Consider the following 25,811-nt stretch of genomic DNA (forward strand, 5'->3'; position numbering starts at 1 on the left):
TGTTGCTGCTCTTATACCACCATTATTATAATTATTATGAGAAATGCACTCCTTAAAGTTGAAACAAAATAAGTTAAGAACCAATTAACCAGTCTGCTTGAAAAGTATGCATCTGTAGCAGCTAGTTGACAGTGCAGAAACATAATTGCCTTCCTTTGATCCATTAACAAGGGGCCGTTACTACTTATTGGCATCAGCTGCCAGCTGGACACAGAGTCTGACACAATCACCTTCCCTCTGCTGGGCTCTGTCTGTCTCATTTCTCCAAAAGCCCTTGAATATGATTGAAAATGATTAAGGATTACTGTAATTATGGTAAGCTTACGTTTCATATCGCACTCACCTTACCTGTAACTTTCACTACTCCCCGAAAATATTTATTTGAAAAAAAAAAAAAAAAATCTTATTTTTTTTTGACTGGGGTTGGTGGGGGCCGGACAGAACCCCCCCCCCGCGAGCCGCAAATGGCCCGCGGGCCGCCTATTGGAGAACCCTGAGCTACGCAATCATTAGTGTTAAAACCACTTTCCACCTGGAATCCTTATTTTGGGTATGTCATAATGTTGTCAAAACGTTTTCCCCCAAAAAACTAGCAGATCTACAAGCTTGACTATTTTTGCTAAACATTTGTAATACTTTATGACAAAGTGTAAATAGGGTTTAAATTGTTTAAAATTGTACAGAAACAAAAGTATAACCTACGCATATTAAAAAAGAGTTAGAAAGAGAGTAAAGCTGGTTGCACACTGCACTGTGGTCTTTCGTTGCGTTTTGGAAATCCGAAATCCGGAGGCCAGGGAGAGAGAGGAAAGAGAGAGAGAGCAAGGGACTCAGTGGCGACAGCAGCGAAAATCGAAAAAAAATCAACCCTGGTCTGAAAATAAATACGAAACGGGCGGCAGTGTGCAAACGTGATTGACATAGCGTAAGGTTGATTTTTTTATTTACGTGTTCCGAAATTCACTCCGATATTCGGCCTGAAAAACGCAGCAGTGTTTAAAGACCTTAAGGCCCTTTCCTCCCTTTGTTTAAAAGGGAGGTTTTGTAGAACCTTGGTTTCAAATATTGTCAGTCACCTTCATCTGTTGCTTCTGTGCTCTTTGAGCAAGAAACCGTTCACTCGTTTCATTTGTAAAACAAAACAGGTCTAAAAATCACACTTGTAGCACATAAATGAACACAAACACAGCCAGGACTAAAACGTATTTCTGACATTTCATTTTGATACATGTTATATACCCTTCACAGAAGTTCTAGGTCAGCAATATCGGTGTAACACAAGTGATGACAACACTGCCAGGACACTGAGGACAGTAGGTGTTACAGGCGAGGAAAGAAAACGTTCCATGGCTCGAAGCAACAGTACGTCATGCAATGTAATCTATACAATCCAATTGACCTGTTTCTATCTCTTGCCCTTCTGCTCTCACTCTAACTCTACCATCTCGTCTCACATAATACTACAAAGTGATGGAGCATGCGCACAAAAAATCATTTCACCCACTTCTTTACACCTGCGATGAGAAATATAAACCTGATTCAAATTTCTACCAAAGTTCAACAACACTGGACAAAATAACTTGTGTTTCCAGGAGCTTTTGACTGAAGAGAAGGGATACTTGATGATATTGTGAATGTGTGGGCATTAACTTCCATTCAAAACCATTATGCTACTGCAGGTTTTCTTCCTTTAATGCTAGTGATACAGTCTACTGTAGAGATAGAGGAAATAGGTAGAGAGAGTAGGGGAGTGACATGCAGCAAGGGTCCGCCAAGCTCAGGAATCTGACCTGGGACTCGCTATCAAGCATCAGAGCCTAATCAGCCTATGGTACACACCTTAACCACTCGGCTATCGTCGCCCCACATCTCCAATGTCTTTTTAAACTACTACACCTACTGTACCTACAGCAATACACTGCTGATTTCAAATAGGTTAAAATCTGGTCTGCATTATAAAGCATTAGTCAGTCTTGAGAACCACCCGTAATCCATTATAAGTGGTACCACATTACCTTATAGGTGACATCTAAGAGGGCGTAACAGGGTTTGAGACTGTCCACATCCACCGGCACCAGCAGACGAGGCTCAGCAGCCAACACTACCAGGTGACGCAGGGCCTGGAGGTGATAGCTGTGGGAACAACAGTACACTGACATTCACACTTTGACCTAGATAGAAAATACTATGAAATACTACTACATCAGTAGTAGTAGCAGTAGAGGTAAAAGACCACTGCTGAGGTATGTGTGTGGAATTCAATTCCAGGTCAGCAAAGGTACATGAGAGACCACCATAGAAGCATACAGTATACAATAGTACTTTATCTAAAAGTAATATATTGTTGTCTTCGCAAGCTGAAAGGCATGGCCGAGACTATGTTTTTTATTTTTTTATTTATTTATTTGTCAGGGACAGAGCACATTAATCAACATATCAGTTTTCACATCCATGTAAATGAGCCAGATTTAGCCATGAGCTAATTTTCATCTGTAGTCCCTGGGCAGGCTGTACAAAAGTGAAGGTATGGCTATCCATACAAAACAATCAATTTTGCACCCTGTTCGTCCGTCTGTCCGTGTCTGTCATTCTGTCTTTGTACAGCTAATCTCTGGCACAGCTGGCTTGATCGCAGCAAAACTGTGCAGACACTCCCTGGGTGTCAGAGCAGAACCTCTCACCTCTGCAATGAATTATTCACATGGGCCTGTTATAGCGCCCCCAGGAGGCAGATTTTTGCAAACGTTTCTTGACAGTACTCCAAATATCACGCAAATCGGTACACAGCATCTCTATAGTCATTAAACGAAACAGGTCTTTCAGATTTTTCATATTTCATTCTGAATGGTGAATTCCGGACCTTGCTGGCCTACAATCTGACCTGTGCAGAGCCAGAGGAGCACTTTTTTTGTCCCAGAATCCCAGAATCAACTTTATATTTTGTGTCTGGATGTCAGTGCTGAATGTGTAGCAGTGGTTTTCCATTAGGGCATTCACGAATAGTGATTTTTAGTATTCGAATTATTCAACCTCAAAGTATTCGAGTAGTCGAATATTCGACAGGACTGGCCAAACTGTCAAATATTAAGTACAAGAGGCGAACATTGTGAAAATAGCCGATCTACATGCTCACAACGCCTCGCATTGCGAGGCGCTGTGAGGATGCAGATCAGCTATTTTCACAATATTTATCTGCGGAACCGAGTCACATTAAATGTAATACCTACAATTCCAAGTGCTTGTCAGGGTGGGGGTCCCCAGTTCAAATACACCAGGGGCATTGACAACTCATTCTTATGACTTCCTATCTTGCCAAGCTTTATAAACTATATATTTTTTAAAGAGAAAATAAAATTAAAAAAAGAAGCGAATATTCGACTTCGGTGAACAACGTTGAATAGTGACTTTGATATTCGAATATTCGAATATTCAAATATTTGGTGAATGCCCTATTTTCCATACTGTGCGAGTGTGTGTGCGTGCGTGCGTGCCTTACCGGTTGTCAGTGCTGTGCACAGGAAAGTGGGGGTAGAGGGCACACAGCAGGGCAGCAATGGAGGAGTTGGAGGTGCTCAAAGTGTACCTGCCACAAATAGTATAAAGAATACAAAGTAAGATACAGTCAATACAGGGATGTGCACTGGGGAATGTACCCTCACATACTACATAATACATAATACACAGAAATGAACCAGCACGTTTTCATTATAGATGTTCAGGCTTCTGTGCAGCCTTCACGCCTAGATTTTTCACAGCCTGAAAATTCAGTTTCAGGTAGTTGTTCATGGGCATGAAACATTTGTACCTGGCCATAATACAACACAGCAACATACAGTATATAATGACTAAAGGGTCACAAACCGTCCTCACAAGACATTTGGTGGACATTTAACCACTTTTACCCTGGTGCCCTTAATTTGGGCATGTCATTATAGGCGATATTTTCCCAAAATGTTCAATTGTTCTAATATTTAAAAGAAAGTGAGACTATTCTAAATTGGGATTGGGGGGGGGGGCACTTCTCAATGTGTTCTGTGTGTCGAGAGCTGATGCTGTAAGATCACCTGCCAATTAAAATATGCTGAAACAAATCGTTTTGTGCAGGCTGGAGATTTTCCAGCACCATGTTGAGTGGGTTTGATTTTCGCAAAAAAAAAAAAAAAAAAAAAAATCTGAATTTAACATACATTAAATATGAACAATCAAAGTTTGCCTTTGACTCTACAGGGATTAGCCAGCAACATGTGCTAGATTTGGAGCACCTTTAGCATCGTTCTACAGTGTACTTGTGTGGGCCTTTTAGTCCTCATATGAATATTAGAGCAACTCCCACATAACCACAAAATCCCGTCACTCCGGCACATGCACTAATAACATCAAAGAGCACTCGAAAACTGTTTCAAATGTGAAACAAACACAGACGATGAGTGAGTGAGACGCTACTAATTGGAAAAGGACAGTAGAATTAAAATAACAAAACTATAGCAGAGCATTCTACAGTAACAGTTTACACAAACACTTATTAGTAATTTGTCTCTGTTAACACACACACAGACACACACACACAAACGAGCATTGCTTTACATTTTCCACACTCTCAAGAGTTAAATGAACGCCCAAGAAATTACAGTGCAGGTGTGCACCAGCTCACAAAAGAACCACTTAAACATAACAGTTGGTCCTAAGGGTGTACTTCAACTAATAGAGCCATTATGATTGCTGGGTCATAAAGTAAGGGCTTTTGTGAAGAGGGAAGGATCACTTGTTAGGTCAAATGAGTTGAGGGCGGGGTCAACTGTGTACCCTTAAAATGAATTCTCTAGACTAGAGATTGTGAACAATGGAAATAACCAGGAAAATTATTGTCATGTATTATTTTTAAACCAAACAGAAACCGACAATTTGTACAGTACTACTTTGGTCTTTGGAGTCTTTACACCATACAGTTCTGAGTGCGGACACCCCCATTGGCTTAAAGGGCCACTTCACCTCTGGGACTACCCCATCTTGTTTTATTGTTGTTTGGGACACGATCAAGACAATCCTGAGTTATTTTTTATGTTCAATCTGTGTTTTTAGATATTTTAGTATTTCAGCATGTACTAGTGATGCGTTTTGCATCATATGATGCAAAACCCATCACTGATGATGCAAAATGCATCACTAGTCATGCTGAAATACAAAAATATCTAAAAACCCAGATTGAACACAAAAAAATAACTCAGGATTGTGTTGATCGTGTCCCAAACAACAATAAAATAAGATAGGGTTGTCCCAGAGGTGAAGTGGCCATTTAAAGGACAGTCAACGAGGAGAAATATTCACGACTAGCGCAGCGCCTGAACATAGACCAACTTGCTTCACAAGCTGGTAAAAAAAGGTGTAACTTTCACTTCAGACTTCTGCTGAAAAAGCACCTAGAATGGGAACAGAAACTCCATAACCAAGCAGAAAGAGAATCATACAGCAACAGGGAGTGACAGAGACAGCAAAGCTGAACGAAAGACAGATGATGACATAGCCAAGTCAAGCAAAACCAAACAGATGATATCAGGTAGTAATTTAAAAGAAGAAATGAATGAGAGAAAGACAGATAAAAATAGACAGGTAAATGAATGAAACCTGTTTAATACTGACAGTGTTTCCTTTGCAGAGGCAGTGTTTACTAAGCAACTAAGCATTAGGGATGGGCAATATAATCGATACGGCAATACATCGCGATAATTTATTTCCCCATACTGTATCGATACTTCAGGCTGTAGTATCGTGATACTTTTTTGGGGGGGAAAAAAATCTGTTCCCATGCATAGAAACCAACCATGCAGTGGAGTGGAGAGGGGAGACGCGATGCTACCTAGCGAAGCTGCCTAGTATATATAGTAGGGTTGCGGTATCGGTACTCGCCCCGATACCGGCCTATTTTGCGGTATCGGTACTCGTCCGATACTGCTCACAAAGCGCCCGAGTACCCTGTGTGTTCCGCCACTTTGCCTTTCTCTCTCTCTCTCTTAAAGTATCAAAAGTAAAAATATATCATGCACAGTACAGGAATTTCCAAAAAAAGTGAAATGTGTGGCAGTTGTGCCATGTTCTGGGAAAGCAATGCAATTTAATGTGTTATATACAGCCAGAAAGTGAGGACCATCTTAAAAAAAAAAAAAAAAAAAAGTAATTTAAAGACATTTTGTATTATTAATTGTACTCGTATCGGTACTCGGTATCGGCGAGTACTCAAAATGAAGTACTCGCACTTGTACTCGGTCAGCAAAAAAGTGGTATCGGGACATCCCTAATATATAGTTTTAATTAGGTTTAGGCATGGTTTTTACTGAGGCTACTGTAGGTTTAGGCATGGTTTTAATGAAGGTAGGGGCAGCTGCCGGTGCACACCACTACAGTTTTTCTTTTCATACAGTAGATACTGCATAAAATATAAAACAATTTCTGTTTATGCCCCCCCCCCCCCCTCTCATCTGAAAAATAAAAAAATAAATGATAATACCTTCGTAAATGTGTTATTCACAAGCAGGCACGAGCATGCATGTGTGTAAATCCTCTCTTTCTTTTCTGCTTCCATCAAAGGGTGACAGTCACAACGCCATGTTCCGGGCCACAATTAGCTGTGTCTGTGTGTCTGTGTGTGTGTGTGTGTGTGTGTGTGTGTGTGTGTGTGTGTGTGTGTGTGTGTGTGTGTGTGTGTGTACGTGTGTACGTGTGTGCATGTGCATCATAATTCTTACATTTCACCTCCCTCCTGCCGAGGTTAATTGCTCAGGTCACCAGATGTGAGGGTGTGTATGACGTACCCGTCTGTGTTTGAGGTCCTGTACATCACATTCATCAGCTCATTTTCATGTTACCCCCTCCTAGGAATGAGTGTGACCTATATTTAAGTGGGCGTACGTACATCTTTTATGGGAGTGCACTTCATATACCCAGAGTGCACACAATCCATGCCTAAGTACTAAAAACCCCTCATTAACCCTTCTCCTCCCTTTCATCTACGTCCTCCCATGACTAAAGTGGGTTGATAGGGGAACTCAATTAAGGCGTCCATGCTTTCACCTGGATTCTAAGCCATGGTGGAGGTCTTAAGCCGGTTGCACACTGCTGCGTTTTTTCGTTGCGAAATGCGTTTTTCAGGGCAAAATAAAAAGGGAAAATAAAAACAAAACAGGCTAGCAGTGTGCAAACGTGATTGACTTAACGTGAGATTGATGTCTTTATTTACGTGCTCCGAAATTGGCTCCTATATTCGGCCAAAAAAAACACAGCAGTGTGCAACGACCTTTGCGCGGCAGAACCAAGGCCTATGGAAACCATAACCATTAACTGTACAGTATAGTGTATGTGGGTGTTGTTGGTTGTCTCACCTCCCTCCCCCCAGGAACAGGAGGCCCAGGGCCATGTGGTGAGCCATGTGGAAGCCATAGTTCATCTCCCCGCTGGTCCGCTTGTGAAGGAAGCGACAGAGCTGCAGGACCTTGAGGTTCCCTGAACCAGACATCACCATGGACAGGGACAACAGCACCATGGACAGACACGTCTGCAGGTTGTAATGACCAGTCTGAGGGAGACACATGTTTAATACAGATTAAGTCAAACTATTTATACAGTATAGAGCAGTGGTTCTCAAACTTTGACATTTGAAGGTCTCCCTTCATCTTTGACAGTGTACTAATATAACTAAATTGACCCATTAAGGTCCATTTGGTTCCATTTGTACACTGTCAAAGATACATACATGTAAGGGTCAATTTAGACCCCCATAAAGGAACCTAGAGAGTCCCTGAAATGCACTTTGAGAACCACTGGTATAGAGCATATTTCATGCATTAAAATGCAATACTTTGCATTTACATACAATCATAAATGTAAATGCATGATTGTATGTATCATGCATAAATTAATGAAGCAAATACACAAAATCAACAAATAGGGAATAAAATGGGGAGAATAAATGCAACCAGACAGAAAGGTTGTAATCACCAGACTGGAGGAGTAAGACTGGCAAAAATATTGCATACTTTATCAAAGACCCTGCATGCCTTTATTTATCCTGGGTGAGGGGTTGACAAATGGACAGAGAGGGTGCTAAGCTGGCTGATAAAGCAGCTGATGAATAAGTGCAAGCTAAGGTGCCAATGTGTGCTGAACTGTCACCATAATGAGTGGCTTCGCTTTGGAAAGGAACTCACAACATTGTCAAACTTGGATGAAAAATGTGCTGTTAAATATGGCTACTATGGATGATAAGGTAGTATTAACGTCCATCCATGTTCAACAGCGTGTGACTGTTGGGATGACACTATTGTTTTGTTTTCCAGAGCAGCTCTTCACTAATGGCAATGTTAATCAAATGCTATTTTCTCCTCTTGGTGAGTAAGTAAGGCTCTGGGTACGTAATGAATAGTATTGCCTGTTGAAAGCCTGTAAGAGAAAGACAGACAAACTAAACCAAGATGGCTGCTAAACGAACCATGCCCATACAGACACATCTGCAGGTCATAAATGCTACTGACCACAGTGGCAGGCGCAGAGGTCAGACACTTCATAAAGCTTCTGGCAAACTTGTAGAGGCATTCGAAGGCATCAGAGTTCGCAGAACCAGCAAAGCGGAAGCCCACAGCCATGCAGGCCCCGGCGATGATGTAGTCATGGGCTTGGCTGATGACATGAACAGGATTAAGTGTCAGATAGCATTTCTCTCCATTTGCAAATTACTTTGGTTATGTTTTCCACAAAAGCATGTGGAAAGAATTGAACACACACACATTGAAAACATGGTAAAATGTAGGGTTAGGTTTAGGGTACCCACATGGGAATGGAGAGGCACACAGCTATACAGCTGACTGATTAAACCCTTGATATTTCAATTTAAATTAAACAATAAAAAGCAGTGAGTATCTAAACTCTCTTAAAAGAGTCCATGTGAAATGCCAGCCAGAAGGCAGCATCTGAAGCTATAATTAAACATACACTTTTTTTTGCTCTCCAAAATTGAATACATTTACAGTATTATCACAGCATTTGATGCTAGGGCTGTGAATGGGTTAAATACATTCCCAGCCTTTGTCCTCAGTACTCACGCCAGTGTCTCCATGTTGAGATCCTCTGAAACCACTGTGTTGCCAATGTTCTCTAAGATGATCTGGACAGAAAAGAGGTCAACAAAACGGTATGATTATTAAAACTTCAGTAGACGGACACATGATTTATTAGGAGGATACAGTGGCTGTCCTGTGGAATGAAGCTGAAGAGTGTGTGTGTGTGTGTGTGTGTGTGTGTGTGTGTGTGTGTGTGTGTGTGTGTGTGTGTGTGTGTGTGTGTGTGTGTGTGTGTGTGTGCACGTGCACGAGCATGCGTGCGCATTATTACCTGGGGAACATTACTGCTGACCCACTCAGCATTTGGCAGGATCTCATCCCACATAATGATACACCTAGCTAGAGTCTAGAGAGAGAGAGGACAGAGAGAGTGAGATAGACAAAAAAGGCAAGCAAGTGCAATATAGAAGAAAAAGAGTGACGAAGTGAGAGTGAGAGATGAATGAAGAGAGAGAAAAAGGACAGGAGCAAATAGATGATTAGACATGAGAAGTAGACATGAGAAAAAGGCGCGCGCACACACACACACCCTCAGCAGCAGAAACTCGGGTTTGATGAAGTCCAGCAGGAACATGGTGTCTGGAGCTTTTAGCCAATCAGCGATCGACCTGGAAGACAGAAACCAGGAAGTGACAAGGAGGTGTTAATAAAACCGATAATGGGTTGCCTAAAAGGCAGACAGACTCTGATGGATATGGGGGGGATGACTCACTCAAGTCTCTTGACCAATGGCACATCAGAGCAAAGCTCTGAAGGATGCTAGAAGGACCCGTTTAGGGCTTGTTCAAATCGATTTGTGATTTGGTGCTTGGAGATGAACATACAGCGAGGTTACAGTGTGCTGTGCTCTTTTCGGATGATCAGTGGTAATATGATGGAGCTTTGTCTTGCTCTCAGGGTTCCCACACATTTTTACCAATTAATTTCCCAAACTTTTCCCAAACTTTTCCAGAATATTTAACCCAATTACCAGAACTATATAACAATAATTCAGCTCAATAACAGGTCGCTTACTCCTATGCGCAATGCCCAAAGACAGGCAGTGTATGCCAGTGGTTCTCAACCTTTTCAGGCCGTGACCCCCGAAATAATCATGTTTTAACTGGGAACCCGGCACCCTGACGAGCACTAAGAGTTGAGGAATTTTGTATAACACGGTTCTATTGTGAAAATAGCAGATCTACATGCTCACAACGCCTCGCAAGCATGTAGATCGGCCATTTCTGCCTCTAATATTTGACAATTTGGCCCATGTTTAATTTGTCATTACAGAGGTATTAACAAAATCAATAACCAAATACAATGCATAGCTATTTCTCCAGGACCTTCCAGGACCCTTGATAAATTCCAAAACTTTTCCAGTACTGGAAAAATATTTTTCTAATTTCAAAATATTTCCAGGAATGTCATGACTGTGGGAACGCTGTGCTCTGTACATTACAGCGCAGGTTGAAGTCACCTGTGCATAACACGGTCACAAGTCTAAAAAAAAAAAGCAAGCACACAAAATTGGAACACAACTTGGAGCTTGCTTTTTACGGCGTGGCTCTGAACAAGGCTAGCTGTCACAGTCTGTCTTTCTGTGTGTGAGACATATCACAGACTGTTCTCTGCCCAAATTAGGAGATGACTGATAGAATCAATATGATATCATTGATATGCCAGAAAGAAATCATAGCAGCTGAGTCAGCCTGACTGCATGTGCCTTTATTGTCATGGCTTTGTTAGAACTGCTCTTGCCTACAATTAATATTCATAATTAATTAACATATACCTGTTTCCTCCCACGAAGGAAATGCTGTATTTTCAGCCCAACCCAGCTGATTCGCTGCCCACAAGGAGCGAGTGAGCAATTAGCAATTAAGAGTCTTGCTCAGGGACACACATCGACATTGCTACCCTGGCCTGGAATCGAACCTGAGACAACCAGGGGCTCTGGTTCCCCAGGCGGGCTCCCTAACCACAATACAATGCTATACATAAAAACATGCAGAAAAGGTGCACAATGTCCAGCCATCTCTCCAGAACTGGCAAGACAAATGTCATCACTATATGATGTCAGCGATCCACATAATGGGAGTCTTGTTGTGTCCTCACCTGTTGTTGGTCTTCAGGTAGATCATAGCAAAGGCCAATGTGGCTCCAGGACAAGTGACGTCAACATTGATGGTGTCACCTTCCTGGGAGAGGTAGAATATCATATCATCACACGGAAAAGCCGTGCAACATTTCCTCTGATTTACTGATTGATTGTTGGCAATATATTGTGCGAGTGAGGGGGGAGGGGGAGGGGGGGCTTACTTCTGGTTGGCCGTATAATGAATGCAACCTATAGTTTGAGAACTACCCAGGGTTGTGTTTGTAAAGTGTTCCGTAAATTCCATAACGGTAGTTGGATTTTCCTCGTATACGCTCTACACCAGGGGTCTTCAACAGGGGGTCCTCAGAGTTACTATAGGGGGGCCGCCAAATTTTTGTGCGATATGATAATGTTTTTTACATTAACCACTTGAATCGTAGCATCCCTATTCTGAGTGGAACATTGGCCAAAAATAGCAGATCTACAACATCACCTCGCAGCGCGAGGCGTTGAGAGCTTGTAGATCAGCTATTTCTGGCAAAGAGGTTTGGTGTAAAGGAGAAAGAATAGCAGACCAAGTATTGACGGTTCAATTGGTTAAATGTCTGAAAATACACATTAATCCAACATACACTGATGACAGTGCTGTCAAGTCTACGCTGTCTAAGAAATCTATGAACATTTTTAATCTGCAACACAATTGTTTAGAATATATAGGCTATAGTTGGGGTCCCTGCTTAAATGGTAAATGGTGCATTTATATAGCGCTTTTATCGAAGATTGTGCATTACATTCACCCATTCACGCACACATTCATACACCGGTGGCGGCGGAAACCATGCAAGGCACCAACCTACTCACCGGGAGCAATTAGGGGTTCAGAGTCTTGCTCAAGGACTCTTCGACATTAACTCAGGGGGAGCCCGGATTCCAACTGGGAACCCTTCGGTTCCCAGTTCGGTTTCTCTACCCCTGAGCTATGCCGCCCCTGCTTCATCTCTCTCTCAGCAAAGGGGTCCTTGGCCTGAAAACGCTGAAGACCCCCGCTCTACACGCGTTGCTGTACCTTGATCTGGTAGCTGGGGGACTTGTGTTTCTCACGGTTGGCCCCGGCTTGCGTCCTGCGGTGGCCCCCGACCATGTACTGATAAAGCTGCTCAGGAACATTCAGGTCTGTCATACCTATCAGGTTACTACCATGCTGCAGGGAGGGAAGGAGGAATGGGGAGCAGAGAGAAAGCATGAAGGGAGTAGGATGACAAGCATAGGATGGAACGGATAAAATGGTAGAGGAGGAGTAGAGAAAAGAGGTAGAGGAACACAGAACAATCAGTTCAGCGGAGGGGAGGGAGAGGGGGGGAGATGCAGTGTGAGAATATCTCTTCTTCCTCTTTCTCAGTGGGCCAATACAAAAAGGACCTTTACGTGTATTATGACAGCTCGACATCATTCTTTTCTCCTGGAAACAAAGAGGAACTCATGTCATTCACTCAACCCCTACCGATTCGTGTCACTGGCCCTTTCTTTGCACCGTGTGTAGCTTAAAGCCATTGATATGCCTGTGAGGAATGAAATGTGTCATCGTGCTGATGTGCACTTTAATTAATTAAACAGAATGAAAACAACCTCTGATTTACAGCTTGCATTGGTAAAGCTATTGTTGTTAAAGGAATATTTATTTTGTTTACCAACCCTGTGTTGTCTTTGACTCGCGCAGAATTTCTTTTAAAAAGGTGAATATAGAATCCAAAAATTACGGAAAAACTTAAATTAAGAAGAACGTGCATGGGCTTGCCCCTGGGTTCAACCGGAGCTTATTCACATGCACGCAAGCGCCCAGGCACGTGCGACTTTCGTGCATGACTCGCTTTAGCCGAAATGTTTTAATTAAACTTTTATTTTCTTGTTATTTAATCAAAGAAGAAAATATAGTACGTGCAGAGAGAGAACAGACACTGGACAGCATTATGAGCAGTGTTTTGGACTTTATGCACAGACTTTATATTGTTTTGCTGTACAGTATCTCTGATTCATTCCATTCAACAAAGGTTTTTTCTTCATTTTTGGATTCTGGATTCGCTGTTAAGGAATGTTTTACAAACTACAATTGTGTGTTCTTCTCGGTATGTTAATCCAAGGTTATGTGTGTTTGCCTGATCAGGTCAGTGTGGCTATAGCTATATACTGTATCTGTATGCATGTTTTTGGCTGTTTATTTCTGACGTGTGTGCAAATATATATGACCACTGAAAATCGTACGTGCACGTGTGCGTGTGTGTGTTTTGAGACGCACCCCCAGACAGACCATGCCCAGGGCCAGTCCAGCAGCTAACGAATAGGACTCTCTATCTGTAGAGAACTCCATCTCAGGACCTGGGAGCCGGCCTAGAAAAACAGACAACAACAACAACTTCACTGAATGCATACAACGAGGTTACTGTCAATAAATAGGTTTGCGGTGTGTAAAAATTCGACTTTATAGCAAAAAATAATAATCTAATTTATACTAATAACCTGAATCTGCATGAACATACAGTAATATGCATAGTTAGTTCACAGAAAGATGACTCTCAGAGGTGTATTTTCACTCTTTTTTTGTTGTTGCTCTTTATAAATAGTTTTCAGCCCTTCTAATGAGGTGACCACAAAACAATCATCAATTCCATAATCGCAGCCTCTAAGGCAGGAGCACACAAAACTGTCTGGGGAAAGTACAAATAAAAGTACCAATTTCAGCAAGCAAGACCTCAGCATTGTGTCTGTGTCCTGTTCCCTGGTACACTAATCCAATGCCGACCACCGCTGCTACCTGTACAGCAGGAGAGGAGAGAGGACAATGAAACACCTTTCATTAGGACACATTGAACACCCCAACACACACCTGCAGTGTGTATGGCAGTGGTTCTCTAAGTGGGGTCCACTCTCGGGACCCCCAAGGGGTACTTGAGGGGGGGTTCCTCGGGGTCCCCAGCTAAATTAGTTAAAAGGGATTGTTCACCCCCAAAATGACTTTCTTTCTATCGATTACTCACCCCATGGAGACTTGAATTCATTGATATGTTATCATTTTTGTTGCATTCTTAAGCCAATAATTTGAGGAGACTATTTGTGTCTCCATAGGGAACAAAGCAGGCTCTTTGTGTCTCCACTGGGAACCACTGCTGGTCATCAAATTAATGTCTTAGGAATGTGACAAAAACAAACAAATATCCATGAATTCAAGTCTCCATGGAGTAAGTAATCGATAGAAAAAAAAAGTATTTTTTGGGGCGAACTATCAATTTGACATCAGAATTTGCTTGCCCACTTTAACTCTATTGTATATACAATGGCTATTTGAAAAGCCAAGCTCACAACGAGTTGCGATGGAATATTTTAACCACAAATCTTGTATGGTAGTCCTGGGCACAAAATATTTTCAGATGAGGTCTAATACTGCACATGTTAACACATCTGGTGCCAAACCCGAGTTTCCAGAGTTTGAAAAGGTACTACCGCTGTGCCAACCCCGAGTTTCCCGAGTTTGGGCCGTTTTTGAAAAAAAAAAATCTTCAAATTTTTTTGGACCTCCAGAAATGTATTAGGCATGATCGCGATCGCGAAATTGCATGTTTAACCCCATACCAACCCATTCTTTCAAACATGGCAGCCATGTTTGTTTACATCTGAAGAAAACATAATGGCTGATAAATCATGAATGCCTGAACGGATTTCCAAGCGGATTTTTTTGTTTGAAAGCTGTGAACAGTGTGAACACACGTGGTGCATCATCTAGGCATGGGCGTGCACTTTTTACACAATTGCGCAATTACATGGAAGTCTATGGTAACCATGGCAACGTGGGACATTGAAGAGAAAAAATCATAGCAACATAAGTGTTAAGTTAGAGAAACACTTTATGTTGGATTACAGTCATATGAAACACACACCTGTCCTGTACTTTGTTATTATTATGACAGATCAAAGATACACCGTACTGTATGCTATAACACAGTTCAAACACACACCTGTACATCATGTGGAACATCTAACATAACAGTTCAAACACACACCTGTACATCATGTGGAACATCTAACATAACAGTTCAAACACACACCTGTACATCATGTGGAACATCTAACATAACAGTTTAAACACACACCTGTACATTATGTGGAACATCTAGCTCAGTGGAAGTGGGCGGGAGTAGGGCGGGGATGTGGATGCTGAGCAAACGGGTGATTGACATATCCATAGTTCCCAGTTTGGCTGATGACACACCCAGTAACAGACCGATGCTAGTCATCTCATGACCCTGACAGAGTGAGAGGGAGAACGTTAACAGATATTATAAAGATGGCCTGACAGATGAACGTGGCAGATTTAAACATCATTTCACACAGATAATGAATCTAACAGTTTCAGGAAAATACTTATTTCACATACAGTAAGTGTTAAAAGCAATATTAGATTTTGGACAGTTACAAGGTCAATTGTGTACATGTGACACGGGGAGGTTCGGATCAGCTCCGTTACTTACACAAGATCACTATCCATTTAGTGAAAAGTATTTTGTTGCACACAAACTTATTTACACTTATTACCTTTCAAAACCAGGAGGGCAATTATTTAAGTATGGGGTGACCCTAAACCCTGACAATGTTAATACCTTGCTCTACAGTGTAGAGCAAGGTATTAACAATGTGTAGAGTCTACACATTGATCCACATATGGAATGGTAGCCTTAAGATTGACAGTGGATTCCTTTAAGAGGTAAACATTGCATTATGTCACCAATTGTTGTGGCATGTTCTCTGTGGGAAGAAATGGCTGTTCACCAGGGGCTGCATCTCTCATTAGACCCCTGTGGACAGCATTCCATGCAGTGTGCCTGTGTGTGTCTCTGACTGTAGCCACTTTTGTACGGGAATCATGCAGTAGTGGGGGCGTAATCGGTAAAGAAGAGCCATGATTAATGACGACTTTGCTTCCCATCCCATCAAAGCTGCCCATGTGTGTGCTTTTTCCATGGCACTCCGGAAAAAGAATAACGAATAATAATCAGAATCAGATGTGTGGACAACAGTGTCAACATCTAGTAACACAATAGGCTGTATTAGGCAAATTCTAAGTTACATATTTCTTTTTACAGCTATACAGTAAAAGCCCACCCCACACATTTATTTGACACAATACCAATCCAGAATGCTAGCAGACCACAGCCACACATGTTCAGTTTGCTCAATCGCTTTCTCTCTCTTCCTCTGGATGTTGCCGAGTTCAATACAATTGAAACCATTCAATTCATCTCTCTCTCACACCTTGGCTCATTTGTTATGAATTGATCACAGATATGTCTGTTGTGTGACATAGCAAGAACTGAAACCTTAATATAAACTAATCACAAGCCTAGATGTAAAATACATTGATTATGTGCATCCATTTCACGCAGGTTCAAAAAGACTTATAGCTAAAACATATGCCATAAATGCCGTTGCCATATTATTTTCAAGTTACATTTAGTTTAGAGTGAATTCAGAGTGAATGAACCGTCAACCCCGGATCATTCTTCTTGATCAGTTGTACTTCACATCTAAATCTTCAAAATAGGTTTTTGATTCACAGAATTTAGACCAATCTGTTGGCGTTTTGCAAGCAGCATCCTGTTATTTTGCCCCCCTGTAACTGGGAGATGGCTCACTCTGGTTCACGGTTCTCAGAGATTAGAGTTTCAGTTTGACTGGTTCCCTGTTTCTGACGCGTGTTCACAACTCTGATCTTTGCTCATTCAGAGAAGTGTCGGCCGTGCATTCATGTGAACCTTCAACTTAGATCTGTACACGTGTTTATGTATACGTGTATACTGTATTTGAGTGTTTGTTTAACTGTGTGTGTGTGTGTTAAATTAACAGAAACAAATGCATGCAAACGTAAGGATCTGTGGATAACAGTGATCAAGGTGAAGACAGACGATTTCAGCTCTGTGATGGACTGTCTATGGCTGGGGAGTCGGGACAATAAACACAATATGTGATGCATATCACAGGGTTGAGCTCTATTTTAAATGTACTGTATTTATTTTGCCGGTGAAAGTTAAAGGGGGGCATAAGGACATAATTCTCTATGAGAGAATTATCTTGTTGGCCTACCTACATGTTAATTCCAATCAAAGCAAACAATATGCATTGTGTTGAAAATACAGTACATCCACTGTAATTAAATAGACCTACACTATAATCGGATCAAAGGATTTTCATCAACCCGATTTTCATCTTACAGCATAAACTTATTTTCAAACTACAATTTTGGTTGATCAAGCAGCAACATACAGTACTAGTGACAGAGGTTTGCAGTCGAAATGCAGTATAGAGGGTATGCGTGTGACATCATCATCATACCCGGAAGTTATGCGGGAACGCCTACTGAGTGGCAAAAAAAATACTTTCTGGCCTTGACAGCCCATACATCCAAACAGAAAAGTCTTATCTTACTGCATTAAACGACGTTAAACTCATTTTGACACTCGATTTGCCATTCACTTTAAGCATGCGCATACCCTCTATTGTTATGATCATTTGTTATTCCAGTGGTTTATTTAATCTCTGGAAATATATGTTTTATAGACGAAACTTTACAGTGGTAACTGTGCCACATTTGAGTCCTCAGGACCAACTGACGCCTTGCATGCATCCTGGTCAAGGCTTTAGCATGCCCACTGAACTGGGTCAATGACAAAGTGAACAGCTGTGTTTACCTTGGTGAGATAGTCATGTATATTGAGCGTGGCCAGCTTGGTGAGGTGTCCATTGAGGCCCAAAGCCATAAGGAAGCCTGCATACTCATTGGCCAGCTCAGGACTCTTTGGCTTGTTGTAGGCTATCCATGCCGAGTCCACCTTAAAAATAAACAAAAGGGATGCCATTTAGTCCAAAGGCCAGCGACTTTTCATTGGATATGGATACACTGCTACTTGAAATTAAAGAAGTATAACACAAAAACGTCAGCTTCAAATGACTATTTTTCTTTTCGGAACTTTATTTGTGCAGTGGTAAAACAAAATACGTACAGATAGACAATAAACAGATACCCAGAGATCAAAATACACACACACACACACACACAATATATATATTTATTTACATAACTTGTGGGAACATTACATAGACTTCCATTCATTTTCATGCAAGTCCTGTGGCCTTACCCTAACCTCTATCCCTAACCGTTGTGGGGACCTACTATTTTGTCCCTGTCAGAGGTCCCCTGCAGGTGACTGTGTGAACATGCGTTTAGTCCCCATAAGTATACACACACACACACACACACACACACACACACACACACACACACACACACACACACACACACACACACACACACACACACACACACACACACACACACACACACACACACACACACACAGAGTACCTGGGAGGCAGGGGCTATCTTTAGTCCAGCAGCCACTCCATTATGGAAGCTGGACCAGCTGGTCATATTGGGAGGAACGTCAATGTTACCACTGTTCAGGTCCACCATGGTGTTCCTGGGAGGAGCACGACCTGGACAGCATCAAAACAGACTTAGATACACTTATACTGTATATCTATCAATCAATCAACCAACTAATCTAAAGAGTTTCCGTAAAATAAATCATGTTTCAAAAAAAGTGGAAAGAGGAGCACTCGTCAGCGTAGTTCACATGTAAAATATTCTAGGGTGCACGGTTCGGGTACATAGAACTTTAAGGGAAGGACACCACCTCTCACTTTAGTATTAATTCTTCTTGACTTATTGAAGGGATTTCCCCCAGCACTGCTGGGGGAAATCCCTTCAATAAGTCAAGAAAAAAATCATTCTAAAGTGAGTGCTGGTGTCCTTGCCTTAAAGGGAAAGATTATTACCTGTGAGATTGAGTTTGGGTACTGGCAGGGGCTCGGTTGGTACAGGGTGATAGGAGAAGAGAGTGAACAGACCTCGACCCACAGGGAGAGACATGGTCCTCTGACACAACTGCAGGAGTCTGAGGGGAGGAGGAGGAATTTGTAGGAGAGTGAGTGAGACAGAGTGGGTGAACATGAAGGACACACAGGTGAAAGAAAGAACAGAATTAAGGAAAAATAGAGAAGACGAACATTTGGAAATGCACCACACCCGATTTAACTCACTTGTTCTCTTTCTCCTCTATGTACTCATGGTCTGACACCTCTGGTAGCTGGACAACACTGACCCTCACGGGCCTGGAGCTCTGGAGTAGCCTGCGAACCTCATGGACCCTCAGGTCCTGACTCCAGATCAGACCCGTCACCTAGAAGGGGATGGGTGGCAGTTTAAAACAGAGGATGCAATGTTTTAAGACTGGTGCTCCTGATCGAGATTGAGCTGGACCCTCTCACCTCCTGGATGATGTCAGACATCCCGTCCTCCTCCTCGTCGGCCTCGGTGGTAGTGGGAGGTTCGAGAGTCAGACCCGAACCTAGAGACTGGACACACGTCCCCCACACAGTCACACACACACACACACACACACACACACACACACACACACACAGTGAAGAATTAATCGCACATGGAGAAAATAGATGTTGAAAATAGCTGCTCTACAAGCTCACAATGCGTTTAAGATTATAAATCGGCTATTTTCTCCACTTTTTAAGAGTGTAGACCCTTACTGCCTGTTTTTTGGCCAAGGTCATCTTGTGAGCTTGCTTGGTCAGGTCCTGTCGCCCAATCAACAGACAGACCTCCTCCGACCAATCGGAACACGGTTGCTCCCGACAATGGTAGATGGCCTCTCTGATTGGCAGCGCCACACCAAATGGGACGGACTCCAAATCCTTCAGGGTGAAGCCTGAACCAATCAGAGGAAGAGGAGAAAGGAAATTAAGTACAGCAGTCCTTCAAACTAAAGTCCTGGTCTTTGTTAGTGACACTACTGCTAGTTTTATATTCCGTGGATGTATAGATAATTAATTGCATTTACCAGCGGTCCCAAGTTTAAAGTAGTCCCCGATTAGGTGGGTAGAAGAAAACCAATCTCAGGCCAGCAGTATGGCCCAAATAGGGGCACTGCAGGCCTGATATTGGAGGTCAGCAGGAAGCCATGACTCATGCTGGCCTGTGATGGAAACCCCACCAGAGTCCATCTCACTCAGTTAATATGGCCGGCTTGTTGTTATTTTATTGTAAACATTTGCTTATCTCACCTGCTGAGGTAAGCCAGACAACAAGCTTCTCAGCCAGACTCTCGTTGGACGGCTCACACTTCATACTGCTCTGCCTGGAATCAAAACACAGAGCATTAGTAAATGCAGATGAATAGAAAAATAGTGCATCAACGGAAACTTGCAAGGACTAAAGGCCTTTGCACACTGCTGCGTTTTTCAGGCCGAATATCGGAGCGAATTTCAGAGCACGTAAATACAAAAATGTGAGTCCCTAGCTCTCTCTCTCTTCTCTCTCTCCCTGGCCTCCGGATTTCGGATTTCCAAAACGCAAGGAAAAAACGCAGTGCAGTGTGCAACCAGCTTTAGTTTCACTTTAGCCTTAGCTTTCTAGAGTGTGCTTTACCATTAGATGGATTTCTGTTGGTGAAATACGGAATATAAGACCTGGTTTACCTTCTATACGTTGATTCACTGACACACGACTTCTGACCTGAGGGAGGAAGAGGTAGAAGGGCAGGGGTCATGGAAAGGAGATATTTCAAGGAGAGAAGACAGAAACAAAATGTAGAAGGAGAGAGAGAAATGGAGAGAGATTCAAACACTTATGAAGGCCTGAGTAGCCCAAAACGTGTCTGTTTGTCATGACTGCTGCTGCCGTAAATACAGGAATTCAAAGAAAATTCACCTTGTGAGTGCGGACTGTTTCTATAGATAGTTAAGTGAGTCTGCAACCGTCTGTCCTTCTCTTAAACCCAATTAGGTCTAGAATTATTGAATGCTTTTACTAGTGAAAAATAGCAGACATACAAGCTCACAGAGTGCCGTGCTGCGAGCTTGTAGATCTGCTATTTTTGAAAAAGTCGTGAAAATGTGTGCAAATCTTTGAATATATGTATTTTCAAAGCGAACGCTTGTAACTCAAATTTTGCTTCTGGGGGGTCCCTAGAACTAAATATTTTGAGATGGGGGTTCCGTGGCCAAATACATATCATTTTGGGGGTCCTTCACATGAAAAGGTTTGAGAACCACTGACATAGTAGTCTCTCAAGAACAGACTAAACTGAGCTCCAGTTAAGTGAAAAGGACCTTTTCTTTGACAATGGCCAGCCAGGTTGCTGACATACTGTAGAAACATAGGTTTTTCAAAAAATCTTAGAAGGATTCAAAAGACACTTATAGAATCGTGTCAAAATTATAATTTTCTCGATTTTTCAAAAATAGCAGATCTACAAGCTCGCAGCGCGGCACTCGGTGCTGCGCTGTGAGCTTGTATATCTTCTATTTTTCACTGGTTAAAGCATTCAATAATTCTAGGCATAAATCTATCGACAGTAGAGCATGCGCAGCTCGGGACATACACTCACTAGTCAGAGTGACCAACCTCTAAATTCTTCCAATTCAATTAATTTAACTGATAGCGTCTCTAATGGAAAAATATAATGCAATAAACAAGTTGACAGTCTTTCATCAAAGATTGAATCTGCTAGAGAATCTTTAATAATGTGCCTCAATTAAAATCCAGTGATTAAAACAAATCAGTATTAAAATAAATTTCAAATGCATTTTGCTTTGCTTGTTTGAGAGCTGATCTAAGTAGAGTATGACAGTGTAAGTCAGGCACAAGATATCATCTCATATCGGTTGTAACCCCTGAAATTAAATTGTTTGTAGAATCCATATGGTATCGTACCGTTACAACGCTTGTAGTTTACACCACTCATATAAAACATGCATACAGTATGGACACACATGGAATAAAGTCAAATTATGTATACCAACACTAGACACTCACCTGCAGTAAGCTTGGCCAGGTACTTTGAGATGTCAGATGAGATGGCATTCTCATCACCAACAATATAGAGGGCATAACTCTGATGGAAAAGATCAGTAAGAAAACAAGGCAGAGAGAAGAGTGAGACAGACAGACAGAACAGCGGTTGACAGTGAGTGAAGGAGAAAGTTGAATTAAGAGAAGGAACGACAGATGGGGAAATGGGAAAGGGAGAATTATGAGGGAGAGAGAGCAGAGGAGGACAGGAGAACAGACCAACAAGAACAGAGACAAAAAAAAAGTCATCGTCTGCACAATTAGACCAGAACAAAAGTGGACAAGTACATTAACAAGACATAATATGTCTCATATTATGAGTCAAATCTAAACACTGAGGGCTAGTGAACTTATCTAACCTTCACATAATGATTCCCCTTTTAATTCCAGGATGCGTTGCTGTTGAGCATCATTCAGCCAGGGCTTACTTACATGAGAGATTTCAAGTTGCGTATGAATGTTAAGTTATTATATTATTATATGGCTATGTCATGATGAGACAGGCTCTATGTTTTGGGACACCGATTTGATTTGGTACAAGATTCCATTAAAGACAGTAACAGTATAGACTATAGACCATTTCAACACATATTCCTTTCACTTGATAGACGAGTTCCAGTTGCAGTGTTATTAAGAGACGAGAATAAATCCAGAGCATGATGAGTAAGCGATTTGAAAAGGCGTTTACTCATCAAAAATACCTAGAAGTTGACTCTTTTATTCGCAGTATAAAATCGACCCATTCAAAAATAACTTGCATCACTTTATCGACATGTTATATTCACGTTTTCTGTGAATGTACTCATGACATAAACAGCAGTTTAAATGTTTCATGCAAAGTAATCGCACAAAATAAACACTCTCAGTGTGTAAGGACATGTAAGGTTCATATTATATTCATATCACATTTTGCACACAAACCCTGTATGACCATCTGTTTTTTTTTTGGTGACCGTTTGTCTGTTTACAGTATGCGTCTCTCAGGCTGGTAGACATAGACATTTATAATTTTACCTTCATTAATGTCTTGTATTCAATCAACATTCAACATGTTGGCCAGCATATAAAGATTTTAATTCTATTATTTATGTCTCTTTCTCCACCGGCCTGACGTCGGCCTGCCTCTCATCAAGTCTCTCCACCAGCCCGTCTGTGTGCTGGTCTGTGTGAGATGGATAATCATTGTAAACAAATGTTTGGACTCAATTTGGTGTTCCTTGTGTGGTTAAGTTAAGGTTGAATGAAGATGTATTTGAGGACATCAGCACTACACGTAAACACTGCCAAATTGCTTCTGCTTGTTTAGAGGCCCCTCAATGTGAGATTCAACCAAAATAACTTGGCCTTCGTCAGGCGAGACCTCACCTAACGAGTCGTGTAATAATCTCAGACACAGATGGTGTCCGTCCGGATGGACTAACTGAGATAAATATAAACATACACACACATACATTCTAACTCTAAAACATCTCACTCTTCTCCATGTACTAGTTACAGAACATTGCTGTTCACCGACAGAAACCCAAGGGAAATGTACACAGTAAAATCCTCAGTTAATTCATCCATTTGTACATTGTGTGTAGAGCATAAAGTCATTGCCAGATGACGCTTGACCACCAAATTGCACCATATGTCAGTTACATATGTAATGTATTACTTTGTTGATTTGATGTTTGTTTGATTTGATGATAGTACACTCTATTGAGTCATTGCGGAGTGAGTGACGTACAGTACATGTACTCAGATAAACAGCCTTACTAATACTGGTAGTTTCACTGGCTGACTTATGGTCTGCAATCACCTTTTAACGCTTTCACTCTCATCGTTCCTTTTTCTCACTCACACACAGGAAAATCCATAACTCTAAATAACTCAAGAGTGTACAAATGTAACCAAAAGGTAACACATCATTGAGGCTACTGGGCTGTGCTGGCCAGCCCTGAATGTAAATGTGACCCGTTGTGCCATTTTCACTTTTGCACTAGGCTTCATGTCAAGGGTTTTGAACTCAAATTTCATGTTATGCAACTGTTGCTGTCAAACTCTGATGAAAATCGGACGGTAATAAAACAAGATGATTATGACAGTGGAGAACATTTCAGAAGATAGCATTATTGTCATAATTGGGGGTGTGTGTTTAAAATGCTTTCCATACCAGAACCAAAAGCCTGGTCCTCTGGCAGATGCCTGGCAGGAAGGGGAAGGGCGGGACCTCCTCCCCTCTCAGACAGCTACTGAGCCAACTGAAGATGCTGGGAGGCTCCTGCCTCAGGAATGACGGACGCTGCATCTGGCCAATCTGAGCTGAAAGGTAGTGTATGTGTCATAGACCAGTAGTTCTCAAGGCCACAACCCCAAAAATAATCATATTTTAACTGGGGACCATCCACCATGACGAGCACTAAGAGTTGAGGCATTACATTTTGTATAACACGCTGTTGACACCAGAGCATACGAGCGGAGTGGAGCGCGAGCGGTGCGGGGAGCGGAGCAAGCCGTTTTTTAGTTGAGCGTGAGCGAGCGACTTTTATAATGGGTCTGAGCGCCGACCCTCCTCCGCTCCAAGCCGATCCTGTTGGGGCCGCGCGCCGCATGTTTCCAACAAAACAGTGGCGAGTGGAAAGTTCTCCAAGTCTCCATCAAAGCCGAGGCTCACGTTAGCGCAGCCATTTGTGTTGGGAACACACTGGCAAAGGAGAAAGTGTTTCGGACATGGTAGCAAACTACTTTTTTGACTCTGATTGACGGCCCTGAGCGGAGTGTGGAGCGAGCGCGGAGCGAGAGATGCGAAAATCAAGTTGAGCGACGGAGCGGCGGGGAGCGGAGCGGCCCGGTGGCCGACCAGAGCGACGAGCAAGTGGGACAAGAGCCCTCTGGAGCGCGGAGTGGCTTTTGTCATCGCTCCACTCCGCTCGTGTGCTCTGGTTGACACACACACACACACACACACAAATTCCTCTCACAAGGGGTATAGCTTAAATTAACTGCTCACATCCACCGCTAAATTGATTATCTGTTGCACCACTAATGAGTTGGTCAATGTCTTACCTTGGTCTATGAGGCATGTTTCAGTGAAGCTGCTGATGAATGAAGGGTAGTCTCTCCAGTATTGATCTACATATTGCTGCAACTGCAGGTCCCTGGACATACAGAATAGATGTGATGGATTGAAGGACAATCACATGTTTTAAATCTAATAATAGCATAACCAATAAAGAACAATGTCCTATTGTTTTAATGATCCTGTCCACTAGGTGTGGGTGACAATCAGCCCTATAGTCAAACGTTATGAACAACCAAACACCCAGACACACTGCTACAGTATCTGCATACTACAACGATACACACACAACTAGTGTGTGACAATCAGCCCTATAACATTGTCTGCATACTACAACGATACACGCACAACTAGGCTGTAACAATTATTACATAATCACCTAATGGCATTTTTTTAATAATTGCAATTATTTTTGCATAATCATTTCCATGTTGAAAGATTTTCATACATTTTCAAACTTTTTCCAAAAATAGCAGATCTACAAGCAGCTATTTAAAACATTTGAAAGTATGTATACAATTAAACATGTCAGTAATTTCTTTAAGTATTCAACTTGTACGTCATACTTTATCTTCCCTGTGCCAATCTTTG

The 25,811-nt window shown here is 42.0% G+C and overlaps 1 protein-coding gene across 1 annotated transcript in view; it reads right to left on the bottom strand.

The window, feature by feature from the left end:
• The window catches only part of anapc1 (anaphase promoting complex subunit 1), a 68,143-nt gene that overhangs the window by 16,467 nt on the left and 25,865 nt on the right, over window positions 1–25,811 (bottom strand). The window contains exons 22-44 of the mRNA XM_080740347.1: window positions 25,208–25,299; window positions 24,315–24,463; window positions 22,124–22,202; window positions 20,785–20,821; window positions 20,371–20,444; window positions 19,837–20,015; window positions 19,561–19,647; window positions 19,333–19,472; window positions 19,069–19,187; window positions 18,596–18,726; window positions 17,922–18,062; window positions 15,330–15,482; window positions 13,915–13,996; window positions 13,481–13,572; window positions 12,254–12,388; window positions 11,205–11,287; window positions 9,637–9,715; window positions 9,379–9,453; window positions 9,090–9,151; window positions 8,523–8,667; window positions 7,374–7,567; window positions 3,497–3,583; window positions 2,016–2,133 (exon numbers count right to left, since the gene is read on the bottom strand). Of these exons, the coding sequence (XP_080596473.1) occupies window positions 2,016–2,133; window positions 3,497–3,583; window positions 7,374–7,567; window positions 8,523–8,667; window positions 9,090–9,151; window positions 9,379–9,453; window positions 9,637–9,715; window positions 11,205–11,287; window positions 12,254–12,388; window positions 13,481–13,572; window positions 13,915–13,996; window positions 15,330–15,482; window positions 17,922–18,062; window positions 18,596–18,726; window positions 19,069–19,187; window positions 19,333–19,472; window positions 19,561–19,647; window positions 19,837–20,015; window positions 20,371–20,444; window positions 20,785–20,821; window positions 22,124–22,202; window positions 24,315–24,463; window positions 25,208–25,299 (2,533 nt within the window). The remainder of the gene's footprint in view (window positions 1–2,015; window positions 2,134–3,496; window positions 3,584–7,373; window positions 7,568–8,522; window positions 8,668–9,089; window positions 9,152–9,378; window positions 9,454–9,636; window positions 9,716–11,204; window positions 11,288–12,253; window positions 12,389–13,480; window positions 13,573–13,914; window positions 13,997–15,329; window positions 15,483–17,921; window positions 18,063–18,595; window positions 18,727–19,068; window positions 19,188–19,332; window positions 19,473–19,560; window positions 19,648–19,836; window positions 20,016–20,370; window positions 20,445–20,784; window positions 20,822–22,123; window positions 22,203–24,314; window positions 24,464–25,207; window positions 25,300–25,811) is intronic.

Source organism: Nannobrachium achirus, assembly GCF_963921795.1.
Source record: "Nannobrachium achirus genome assembly, chromosome: 13".
In the NCBI taxonomy this organism is placed as follows: Eukaryota; Metazoa; Chordata; class Actinopteri; order Myctophiformes; family Myctophidae; genus Nannobrachium; species Nannobrachium achirus.